This window comes from Salvelinus alpinus, chromosome 32 (assembly GCF_045679555.1).
Source record: "Salvelinus alpinus chromosome 32, SLU_Salpinus.1, whole genome shotgun sequence".
Taxonomy (NCBI): domain Eukaryota; kingdom Metazoa; phylum Chordata; class Actinopteri; order Salmoniformes; family Salmonidae; genus Salvelinus; species Salvelinus alpinus.
The window spans coordinates 24,019,032-24,031,508 of NC_092117.1; the positions used below are offsets into that span (position 1 = coordinate 24,019,032).

At 40.3% G+C, this 12,477-nt stretch overlaps 1 protein-coding gene across 4 annotated transcripts in view; it reads right to left on the reverse strand.

The window, feature by feature from the left end:
• LOC139562617 (attractin-like protein 1) overlaps positions 1-12,477 on the reverse strand; it is a 290,320-nt gene that overhangs the window by 107,365 nt on the left and 170,478 nt on the right. For all 4 annotated transcript variants that reach the window (XM_071380435.1, XM_071380434.1, XM_071380436.1 and 1 more), the window contains one exon: positions 6,319-6,380. In XM_071380435.1, coding sequence (XP_071236536.1) covers positions 6,319-6,380 — 62 coding nt within the window. The remainder of the gene's footprint in view (positions 1-6,318; positions 6,381-12,477) is intronic.

Genomic DNA, 12,477 nt, shown 5'->3' on the forward strand with positions numbered 1-12,477 from the left:
GTGTGTGTGTGTGTGTGTGTGTGGAGGGGCTGAGGTTCAGTATAGTGGATCGCATGAACATGGGGAAGGGGTTTAAAAGACATCCAATCATCACAATCACTGGAGAACATAGCAGAAAACACCAGTAGCAAACTATGCGATCAGTACCAAATCCTCAACACACAATCCACAAATTACCAAAAGAAATAAAGCTCAATTCCATCTCTACACCATAGGCTGATTTCTAAGGGAGACCAAACAGTGGATAAGACGATCCCAATTGTTTACCTTTCTATCTGTGACACAGAGCACACGAAGCAGTGTTGTTTGTCACACTGCCTGGAGTATTCCTCAGGTCGCAGTGGCACAGTGTTGATACATTTTGAATTAATTGGGACAGCTGAAAGAGGCTTAATAGCCACTTAGCTTTGTATATTGTCTCTGTGCTGAACTTGAGCGAGAAAAGAAGCAGAGATGATTGCTAATCAGCTGAGAGAGAGGAAAAGAGTAATTGGACCAAACTGAACTGCAATGTTACCAATTCTAGTAGCATTGGGGCTAAAGAGGAGAAGCACCATAAACGCTCCTTCATTATTACAATTTTTCTTGCTCATTTAGGGAACCGCTCTGAAAAGGGTGAATGATAGAGAGCAACGACTCTTCAGATAAAAGCTGGTCAAATTAGTTTTTAGCAGTTAATCAGAGTCTCTTGAGCCTTGTTCACATTCACAGTTTGAAGTGACTCAATCCATTTTTTTTGGTGGCATATCTGATTTGAATCCGTTCTTTTTCCTGCAGTCTGCACAGCCAAACAGCACATGGATTTTGATATTTCAAGCAACCTTCGTAGGTGGTTAGAATTCAGATACAAGTCTGATTTCTGGACATGCGACTTGTGTCTGAACAGTCAAATCTGATTTATTTGCCATCAAGTGGTTTATCTTGTTACTTGCTAGCTACTCTGTTGACAGATTGACAAGAACATGTGGTCGCTAACTAGCTTGTTAATCGTTTACAAACAAATGAGTGACTGTGCTAGAAAGTTAAACAGCTACAGTACCTACCTAGCTAGCTGACTGACTGCTCTGTGGCTAGTCAAAAATGTATTGTTTTGAAAGTTGGATCATCATATCTTTTGAGACTTTAAAAGTGTTCTTACACTATGATTTTGAACATTCAAGGCAACAGGGAGACGTTCCTGGCAGGCATTGTTGTCACCATAGCTTGCGACATAACTGATAAGTGATAAGAAGCACGAGCACCACCAACAATTTGCCTACACCACTGCGCACACACCGGCAGTTACTATGACAACTAGCGTAGCCATGTCAGCAAATGACTGCTGTCTGAACACACACAAATCCGATTTGGTCACTTGTAACTTGCTGTTTAGTCAGTATTCTAAAAACGGATTTGAAAAACAAAACTGACTTGAACTTTAAGGCCTGCGGTGTGAACAAGGCTTTAGATTGCTACTCCATGGTGAGAGTTTAGTGGGAGGTTAAAATTAAGTGAGAACCTTCCAACCTTTTTCCCCACACTTTAGGTTTTTTTTCTCCTGCGTGCATGTGTTAAATATAAGCATGATATACTGTAGTAGATAGGTGATTCTGTGACTTAAATGACAAATAGTGCAAATATAGCGAAAGTGTTTCCCCTCATGTGTCCAGCCTTAGTTCCAGCCTTTTCTCATCCAAACTTCTCCTTACTCAGACAACCAAAATAATAAAGTGCATTTATTAATACCAAGGACGGATAAACAAATCTTGTCTTCAGCTATTTATACAACGGGTGGGTCTAATCCTGAATGCTGGTTAAAAGCGCATTCCAGCTGGTGTCTATTCCACAAGTTACCGCTGGCTAAATCTATGATGTTAAAATGCCTATTTGCGCAATCCACTGTCTCATCAGCCCTACCAGGCAATTTATAAACTTGATCTCCACTATAAAAAGCATCTAGACATTATCTCACATTTCTTTTAGACTAACATTTCGTTTTCAACAGCGGAGATTTGTACAAACCTTGCTGTCTGTCTCTCCGACATTTGCAACATTGTTTCAACATTCAAATTCGACTTTGTCTCAGGCCTAACAACACCCTGTGTCAATATACCCTCCAAACACCGGATTCTCTGGCATTAAAACTTAAATAAGCCCATTTCCCCAACTCCAGTCCTCAAGAACCCCCAACAGCACACATTTGTGTTGTTGCACTGGACCAACACACCTGATTCAACTCATCACAGGCTTGATGATTAGTTGACAAGTTGAATCAGGTGTGCTTGTTGAGGGCTACAATGAATAAGTGTCCTGTTGGGGGTACTGGAGGACTGGAGTTGGGAAACACAGGCATAAGCTGCTAAAATGTCTATTGCAGGGACATCAAATCACATTTTATTGGTCACATACACATATTTAGGAGATGTTATCGCGGATGTAGCGAAATGCTTGTGTCCTACTTCCAACAGTACAGTAATATCTACAAATCTAAAAGTAAAATAATGGAAGAAATAAGAAGTATAGAAATATTAGGACGAGCAATGTCAGAGTCCAGGAGTATAAATATACAGTGCCGTGAAAAGTATTTTTTCCCTTTCTGATTTTCTCTATTTTTGCATATTTTTGATACTGAATCAAATCAAATTTTATTAGTCACATGCGCCGAATACAACAGGTGTAGACCTTACAGTGAAATGCTTGATTACAAGCCCTAACCAAGAGTGCAGTTTAAAAAATAAGAATAAGAAATAAAAGGAACAAGTAATTAAAGAGCAGCAGTAAAATAATAGCGAGACTATATACAGGGGGTACCAGTACAGAGTCAATGTTGCGGGGGCACCGGTTAGTTGAGGTAATTGAGGTAATATGTACATGTAGGTAGAGTTATTAAAGTGACTATGCATAGATAATAACAGAGAGTAGCAGCGGCGTAAAAGGGGGGGCTGGGGGGGCAACGCAAATAGTCTGGAATGTTATGAGATCTTCAACCAAAACCTCATATTAGATCAAGAGAACCTGAATTTACATACACCCAATTCCCCTGTGTGAAAAAGTAATTCCCCCTTACACTCAATAACTAGCCGTGCTAACTTTAACTGCAATAACTGGAACCAAATACTTCCTGTAGTTGTTGATCAGTCTCTAACATCGCTGTGGAGGAATTCTGGTCCACTCTTGCATGCAGAACTGCTTTAACTCAGCGACATTTGTGGGTTTTCAAGCATGAACTGCTCGTTTCAAGTCCTGCCACAACATCTCAATTGGGATTAGGTCTGGACTTTGAATATGCTATTTCAAAACTTCAAATGTGTTGCTTTTTAGCCATTTTCATGTAGACTTGATTGTGTGTTTTGGATCATGGTCATGCTGTATGACTCAGCTGCACTTCAGCTTCAGCTCACAGACGGGTGGCCTGACGTTCTCCTGTAGAATTCTCTGATACAGAGCAGAATTCATGCTTCCTTCTATTAAGGCAAGTCGTCCAGGTTCGGAGGAAGCCAAGCATCCCCAAACCATCACACTACCACCACCATGCTTGACCGTTGGTATGAGGTTCTTTCTGTGGAATGCAGTGTTTGGTTTTTGCCAGGCATAATGGGACCCAGCATTGAATAGTCCTTTTCATGGGTACTTCCAAATTGAGTTTTGGCCTATAGGAAGGGAGGAGAAGAATGGAGGTGTGATCTGGCAGAGGATGGCCTTGTAGCCGTCCCGAAAGGGAGAATAGCAATGGTCGAGAGTTTTTGATGCCCGAGATGCCTTAGATTTGCTTATTAAAGTCCCCAGCTACAATAAATGTGCCCTCAGGATAATGTCCAGTGTAGTTGCTTGAGAGCCGTCTTGGTGTCGGCTTGAGGGTGAATATACACGGTTGTGATGATGACCAAAGATAATTCTCTCGGGAGGTAATGGGGATCGGCATTTGATTGTGAGGTATTCTAGGTCGGGTGAACAAAAGGACTTGAGCTCCTGTATGTTACCACAATCACACCATGAGTGGTTAATCATGAAACATACACCTCCGCCTTTCTTTTTCCCCGTAGAGTTCTTTATTCCTGTCATCTCAGGTGTCTATTTTGAAAGGGCCCTCTCAGACAACAGCTACTTTATCTGGTTGAAATCACTCAGTTCAGCAATGCCATGGCAACATATCAATCACAGTGACAGGGAGACAGGATGGGAAGGCACTGTGGCATAGTCACACACACAAACACAGCACCAGACACCCACGGAGTCAGACAGATGGGCAGATGGGCAGAAATATATATAGCTTGCCAGACACACATAGAGTCACTCAAAAAGGTGAATATATACTAAGAAAGAAACTGAAGACAGATGCTACAAGAGAAGTATGTAGAGGGGCCAAACAAACACGGCCAAATGATCAAACAGCTGAACTGTGGTTAGAGTACCTGAAACCAGAAGATGACTGGTAAAATCTAGGATTGCATACTGTCCTAACTCAGGATTGGAGCAAGAGAACCAACGTAAAGCACTGAGAGTATTTAACTCTGAGGGAAAATATTTATCTTTCCCTCCCCTCCTTTCATTTCCCTCGTCTCTCGACCCCTCTCTCCCTCCCTCGTCCCCCCATTTCTCGCTCTCTCTCTCTGTGGTGCCAGCTCCATCATGTCAGTGGGCTGTACCCTCAGCCTGCAGGGCTCTCCTCACACACTGAGGCAACGCAGCTCTGCCGCCCTGCCACTTCAGCTTTTATACACATCAATGGAGCACAGACAACAAACCCACACCCACACCCACACACCGAGGCATGTAGACACAAACATGCAATGGACCTTGCACCCTCACATGCATAACCCACATTTACATAGACACATTCACAACCATGTTAATCCCCATATTGTTATTTATCCTCTTGCTCTTTTGCACCCCAGTATCTCTACTTGCACATCATCATCTGCACATCTATCACTCCAGTGTTGATGCTAAATTGTAATTATTTTGGCTTTATGTCCTATTTATTGCCTTACCTCCCCCTACATCTGTACACACTGTCCATAGATTTTTCTATTGTGTTATTGACTGTACGTTTGTTTATGTGTAACTCTGTGTTGTTGTTTTTGTCGCACTGCTTTGCTTTGTCTTGGCCAGGTCGCAGTTGTAAATGAGATCTTGTACTCAACTGGCCTACCTGGTTAAATAAAGGTGAACTAAAAAATAAATAAATAAATCTACTGAGGCAACACAGGGAGGCCCATATACTGCTTCTACTACCAAGTGGAAGCATCACACAGGACCCATGATGCACAGGGGAGGTTCTACTTAGTGTGATAATTGAAACTGTACTTGATCACTGCAGTAAATGTAACAAGGCATGATAAGAGCAGAGGACAAACACAGAGAGTGACAATATATCTAGAAATCAGCTGTTACATCTGTGAAGTGAAAAGTACATGCTTCGGCGCTTGCTAAAGATGACAGTTAGTGAGAAGGAAGACCGTGTGCGTGCCAATACGAAACATGACACAGTGGAAGAAGCTCTTGGAGCAACTTGACTGAACCACAAACTGGTTCTGAATGATGACATCTGGGTATGGTGGCCTAAAGCTTATCCACGTCCGGCTCAGGACACCAGCACACAACTCACTCACAGAACACAACACGGTCTGCTCATTCAGTGAAACTGTTTGACTGGCAGAAGTTAGCCTGGAGACAGCAGACAATTACAGATGTTAGATCTTGAGACAGTTTTCTACAGCAGGGAAATAATCCTGCAGCAGCAGGAAATATTCATTATTTTGTGGATTATAATGAATGGACATTTTTGTAGGGGTTGATACATTTTTCTTTAGGGCAAATCAAGTCAAATTTCAAAGTGGAAATAACAAACTTTAGAAGCCTTTTAAAAACACAAATACACTACAAGTTTGCATTTACACTACACATTCGCAATTCTCAGCAACAAAAGAGTGATCAAATTAAGATCCAACATCTTGTGGTCTGTTCCTTTCCAGCCACTCATTAGATATATACTATCAACAGGTAAGATTATGTGGGTGGTGCAAAATGACTCTCTCACACATGGAACACAAATCCTTCAGAACTGTTTTGCTGTTGTCATTTTTATTAAGCACAAAGGGATTTACCATGGAAAATGTCACCTCTAAATCAGTGGTTGTCAATCCTGGTCCTGGGGACACAAAGGGGTGCACATTTTTGTTTTTGCCCTAGCAATACACACCTGATTCAAATCATCAAAGCCTGATGAGGAGTTGTTGATTTCAATCAGGTGTGTAGTGCTAGGGCAAAAACAAAAATGTGCACCCCTTTGAGTCCCCAGGACCAGGGTCGAGAACCACTGATCTAAATGGTACGTACCTGAAAAAGGTGACGAAAAACTGCACCAGGTCCATGATGCTGTTGTGCTGGGAGAAGGCGATCTATGGGAGAAAGGACAGAGAAAGGAAGTATGTGAGAAGGATAGGAAAGACATTGAAGATGTTACATACAGTAGACATATTGATAAAACCTTGATAAAACATATGTTGTTGACAAGAACACAGAAGTAGACTTTGAATAGCCCATCTCTGGGGCTAGATAGGACTGTCAATTCATTGCACAATGTAAATGGAACAATATTTTCATGTTGCACACATTTTAGTCATCTTATTAAATGCTTTCAATATTTGTATATGCATTTCTACTATTTATAGTAGGTTTTTAGGTCATTGAAATTTGGCACTATTGACATTTTAAAATATTGTCCCATGTACATTGTGTAATTTACTGATGGTCCCCCAAATAGCCCCATAGGGATACTGAATATCAAACCTAATTGACCATGGGCATTACGATCGGGTTGAGTGCAGCTGCGCTCCGAATTGATGAATACTTCAGTGCTGCCAGTTGTGGGTAGGATTTAAATAAACCCAAGGAAAACTGTTACTGTACCCTTTTTTTCTAAGCATTTTTTCCTAATTATTTAGCAAATCTCAGTTGTGGACGAGACTGACTGATTTTTTTCCCTATTTACACGTTGTAGTAAATTTTGACAGTAGAATAAATGTTTGACTAATATCGATGTCGCATAGGTCGTTTTCTACCAGATAAGTTGTTTTCCCCGCTCAGGTAATACCTCCCATCCTTTCTAAGCGTTAACGTCGTACTGTTGTCTATACTGCCAGGGGGTTTTCAGTTGTAATCGTGTACACATTCGTTTGAACTTCACTCTTAGATCTGCTATTGTTAGATCAAAAGAGAAGCTCACTGTGTTCTGCTCACCCAGTTCTTTTAGTTCAAATGTGAATTCCATAAACTTGATCAGCTTGGGCTGTTGCGCGATAGCAATCAAAGCCCATGTAAGTCTGTTTATAACATTCCATCATTGGTTATTCTGAGAGTTCCTCATATTGGCATTGGCTGCGACCTCAAGCCCTATGGTGCTAACCTTGGAAAACTAATTCCAATTTGTACTCCTTCCCCTATTACTAATAGGGATAGACCAAATGTTTCAGTTCTATGCAATCTTATAGCCATACCAACTATATCAATATCAACCATCAGACAGGGCCTGCAGCAGCCTGTTGAACGCAGCTTGTTTGAGTTGGAGTTTCCATGTGACTTTAAAAATCGTAAAGGACTTGGGTTGATGCATCTGAACATTAGGCGCTTACTTCCTAAACTGGATTACATCTTCATCTGGGCTATGCAGATGAATCCGGACATTATGGTATTGACTGAAACTTGGATCTCTGGGGACACTCTGGACTCGGATATTAATACTGAGGGTTATAATGTGTACAAACCTGACAGACCGGGTAGAGGTAGTGGAGTGGAGTGGCCATTTGTTCTATAAAAAATAATTGATTTTCCTTATCGATTTTGGGGGCTAGTATCTTAAGCCTTTGTCTGGGGGAAAATGTATCCAGAACTGTTATTGGGGTCTAAGGTCCTCCCACAGTCTACCGTCCTCCCTTGAGGAGTTAACTAGTTGGTCTTCTTTTACTCAATCAGAAGTTACTATCCTGGGGGACCTAGATTATGATTGGGAAATGCAGGCTTCAGACAATATTAAATAAATGTGTAATGATCTAAACCTAAGCCAGTTGGTTACTAAGCCTACACGGCCCAACCCTTAAGTTCCTTCAAAGTCAAATCTGATTGATCTTGTTTTAATAAATACACCAGAGATATATGTTCCTACTGGTGTCTTCACCCAAGACATTAGTGACCATTGCCCAGTTGTTTGTGTTAGAAATGTGAGAATAAAAAATAAATAAAAAATCAGCCTCGTGTCATCACAATGAGGAACTTTAAAAACTTCAGGTAACAGGCTTTTTAATTCAAAAAAAAAGTATCTTTATTTTTGTGACGTTAATTGTATTTCAGCTATGGCAGCTATCCCTAAACCTGATTTAGCTTTAAGCCTTTTTGCATATGTCTTAAATACTATTGTAGTTAATAATGCTCCCTTCAAAATATTAAGAGTTAAAGGTAGATTGAATGCCTGGTACATTCTGGGATGATCAGAAGTGATTCATAAAAGGGATGATGCCTGGGTCAAGGCCAGGAACACAGGCTTAGGACCGGACTGGCAAGCTGTTAAGCAACTGAGGAATCATTGTGTAAGACAAATCAGAAAGGCTACATCTGATTATTATGTAACCGCTCTATCGGATTGTAATGGGAACCTGACAAAATTCTGGAAAACTGTAAATCACTGAAGGATTCTACTTCCTCTTCAACAAATTAATTCAGACACTGGCCTCATTACAGAAAAAAAATGCATTGATGCATTTAAATCACCATTTTATTTCAGCGGAGTATCTTTTTGAAATATCTTTTAAACCTATTCGCAATGATATTGGGCTGGATGCTGATAGGGGAAACTTGCTGAATGATCAGAGAAATTATACTCAAAGCTTTTCTTTTAGGCTATTTACAGAAAAAAAAGCAATAGACAAGAAATCCACAGGGGCCGACCAATTGGGTCCTGGTCTGCTTAGTGTGCAGGGACAATTATTGTTGGCTCAATAACCCACATTTTTTATTGAATTTTTTTATCAGGAAATATTCAAAAATTATGGAAATCAGGTCTTGTGCTGCCACTCCATAAGAGATGGGATAGTAGTGATCTTAATCATTATGGCTCCATTTCAAGGCTTCCTTGTCTAGCTAAGATTCTTGAATCCTTGGTAAATGTACAACTTTGCTCTTTTTATCTGAGAAATGTATTTTGAATGTAAACCAAATCAGGGTTTAGGCCTGGGCGTAGCACTATTACAGCAACCACTTAGTTGTTAATGATCTTGTCAATACTTTAGACATTAAAATGAAATGTGCTGCTTTGTTTGTGGACCTGTCAAAAGCGTTTGATACTGTTGACCATGATTTTGATACTGTTGATCATGCTATTTCATTGAACAAGTTGTCCTCGATAGACCTGAGCTCTGACTCCTGTTCATGGTTTAATGATTATCTTAGTGACAGAACTTATGCCATCGTGATTGATCAGAATTTCTTGAAGTGGATAAAGCTGAACCACAGGGGTCGATTTTGGGACCTGTTCTCTTCACTATTTACATAAACACCACTGGTCAATCTGTTAAAAAGTGTAAACTTAATCTTTATGCATATTATATTTTATATAAAGTGCATTTGGAAAGTATTCATACCCCTAGACTTTTTCCACAGACCCCTTCCCATTTTCCGCATTTTGTAACGTTACAGCCTTATTCTAAAATGTATTGGAAAGTTTTTTCCCCCTCATCAATCTACACACAATACCCCATAACGAAAAAGAAAAAACAGGTTTAGGCATTTTTGCAAATTTACAACAAACATATATTTTTTTTAATCACATTAACATGAGTATTCAGAACCTTTACTCAGTACTTTGTTGAAGCACCTTTGGTAGCGATTACAGCCACGAGTCTTCTTGGGTATAACGCTACAAGCGTGGCACGCCTGTATTTAGGGAGTTTCTCCCATTCTTCTCTGCAGATTCTATCAAGCTGTCAGGTTGGATGGGGAGAGTCGCTGCACAGCTATTTTCAAGTCTCTCCTCGATCCTGACGAGTCACCCAGTTCCTGCCACTGAAAAACAATCCCACAGTGTGATGCTTCCACCAACATGCTTCACCGTAGGGATGGTGCCAGGTTTCCTCCAGACGTGACGCTTGGCATTCAGGCCAAAGAGTTTGATCTTGGTTTCATCAGACCAGAGAATCTTGTTTCTAATGGTCTGAGAGTCCTTTAGGAGACTTTTAGTAAACTCCAAGCGGGCTGTCATGTGCCTTTTATTGAGGAGTGGCTTCCGTCTGGCCACTCTACCATAAAGGCCTGATTGCTGGAGTGCTGAAGAAGGTTCTCCCATCTCCACAGAGGAACAATTGCTCAGTTTGGACGGGCGGCCAGCTCCAGGAAGAGTCTTGGTGGTTCCAAACTTCTTCCATTTAAGAATGGAGGCCACTGTGTTCTTGGGGACCTCCAATGCTGCATTTCTTGGGTACCCTTCCCCAGATCTGTGCCTCGACACGATCCTGTTTCAGAGCTTTACGGACAATTCCTTGGTTTCTGCTCTGACATGCACTGTCAACTGTGGGACCTTATATAGACAGGTGTGTGCCTTTGCAAATCATGTTCAATCAATTGAATTTACCACAAGTGGACTCCAATCAAGTTGTAGAAACATCTTGAGGATGATCAATGGTAACAGGATGCACCTGAGCTAAATGTAGAGTGTCATAGAAGGGAGAGGGTCTGAATACCTATGTAAATATGGTATTTCAGGTTTATATTTTGCAAACATTTCTCAAAACCTGGTTTCACTTTGTCATTAGGAGGCATTGTGTGTAGATGTATTGGGGGGGGGGGGATCCATTTTAGAATAAGGCTGTAATGTAACAAAATGTAGAAAAAGGGAAGGGGTCTGAATATGAATATACATTGGGGAGAACAAGTATTTGATACACTGCCGATTTTGCAGGTTTTCCTACTTACAAAGCATGTAGTGGTCTGTCATTTTTATCATAGGTACACTTCAACTGTGAGAGACGGAATCTAAAACAAAATTCAGAAAACCACATTGTATGATTTTTAAGTAATTAATTTGCATTTTATTGTGTATCAAATACTTCTTCTCCCCACTGTATATATACTACCGTTCAGAAGTTTGGGGTCACTTAGAAATGTCCTTGTTTTTGAAAGAAAAGCAAATGTTTTGTTCATTAAAAGAACATCAAATTGTTCAAAAATACAGTGTAGACATTGTTAATGTTGTAAATAGCTGGAAACGGTTGATATTGAATGGAATATCTACATAGGCGTACAGAGGCCCATTATCAGCAACCATCACTCCTGTGTTCCAATGACATGTTGTGTTAGCTAATCCAAGTTTATCATTTTAATAGACTAGTTGAGTATCTGAAGCATCAGCATTTGTGGGTTCGATTACAGGCTCAAAATGGCCAGAAACAAAGACCTGGCCAGAAATGTCCAGAAACTTGTCACAACACAACTGATTGGCTCAAACGCATTAAGGAAAGAAATTCCACAAATTAACTTTTAACAAGAAACACCTGTTAATTGAAATGCATTCCAGGTGACTACCTCATGAAGCTGGTTGAGAGAATGCCAAGAGTGTGCAAAGCTGTCATCAAGGTGGCTACTTTGAAGAATCTCAAATATAAAATATATTTTGATTTATTTAACACTGTTTTGGTTACTACATGATTCCATATCCGCTATTTCATAGTTTTGATGTCTTCACTATTATTCTACAACTATTATTCTACAATGTAGAAAACAGTCAAAATAAAGAAAAACCCAGGAATGAGTAGGTGTATCCAAACTTTTGACTGGTACTGTATATTATCTTCCTTCCCTGCTAATCAGGGCCTGTTCCAGTCAAGGGACACCAGGTGAGTGGGCTCTCTGGACATTACTCAATCATAGTAATGCTTTACCTAAGGCTAGTGGTTGCTATGAACTGTTACATAAGGGGACTACTTTTTCTCTGTGATGCAAACTGCTTTAGCTGCAGCACCATAGGTTCTCTCCCATTACAAGATTAGTATCGGAGTTTCATGACTAAATTTACCACACACATTTTTCACTACTGTGATTTTCTCATGTTTTAGCTCATGCCAGCGGACATTGAATGGCATGTTAATATGTTGGCATGTAACATTTCTCCACAATGTGTTGCTTTATGTTGTTTATCAGTGGCCTGCTTAACCAAGTTTACCTGGACTAAGTGGAATAAATCCTGTATGGTACATACAATGGCAGTAAACACACAGATTAAACTAGAAGGATAAGCATGTGCATTGCTTGCGCTCTGTGGTTTTAGTCTGGGTTTTTGTACAAGCACTTTGTGATAACTGTGGAGTTAAAAAGGGCTTTGTAAATACATTTGATTGATTGATTGACCAAGTCCCCCCTGCTCCCCCACCACAAGCAAAACTAAGTTCACAAACTAACTCAAAAACACCTGTCATTTACTGTATACAGAACCACCCTCTATGCTTTTTTGAC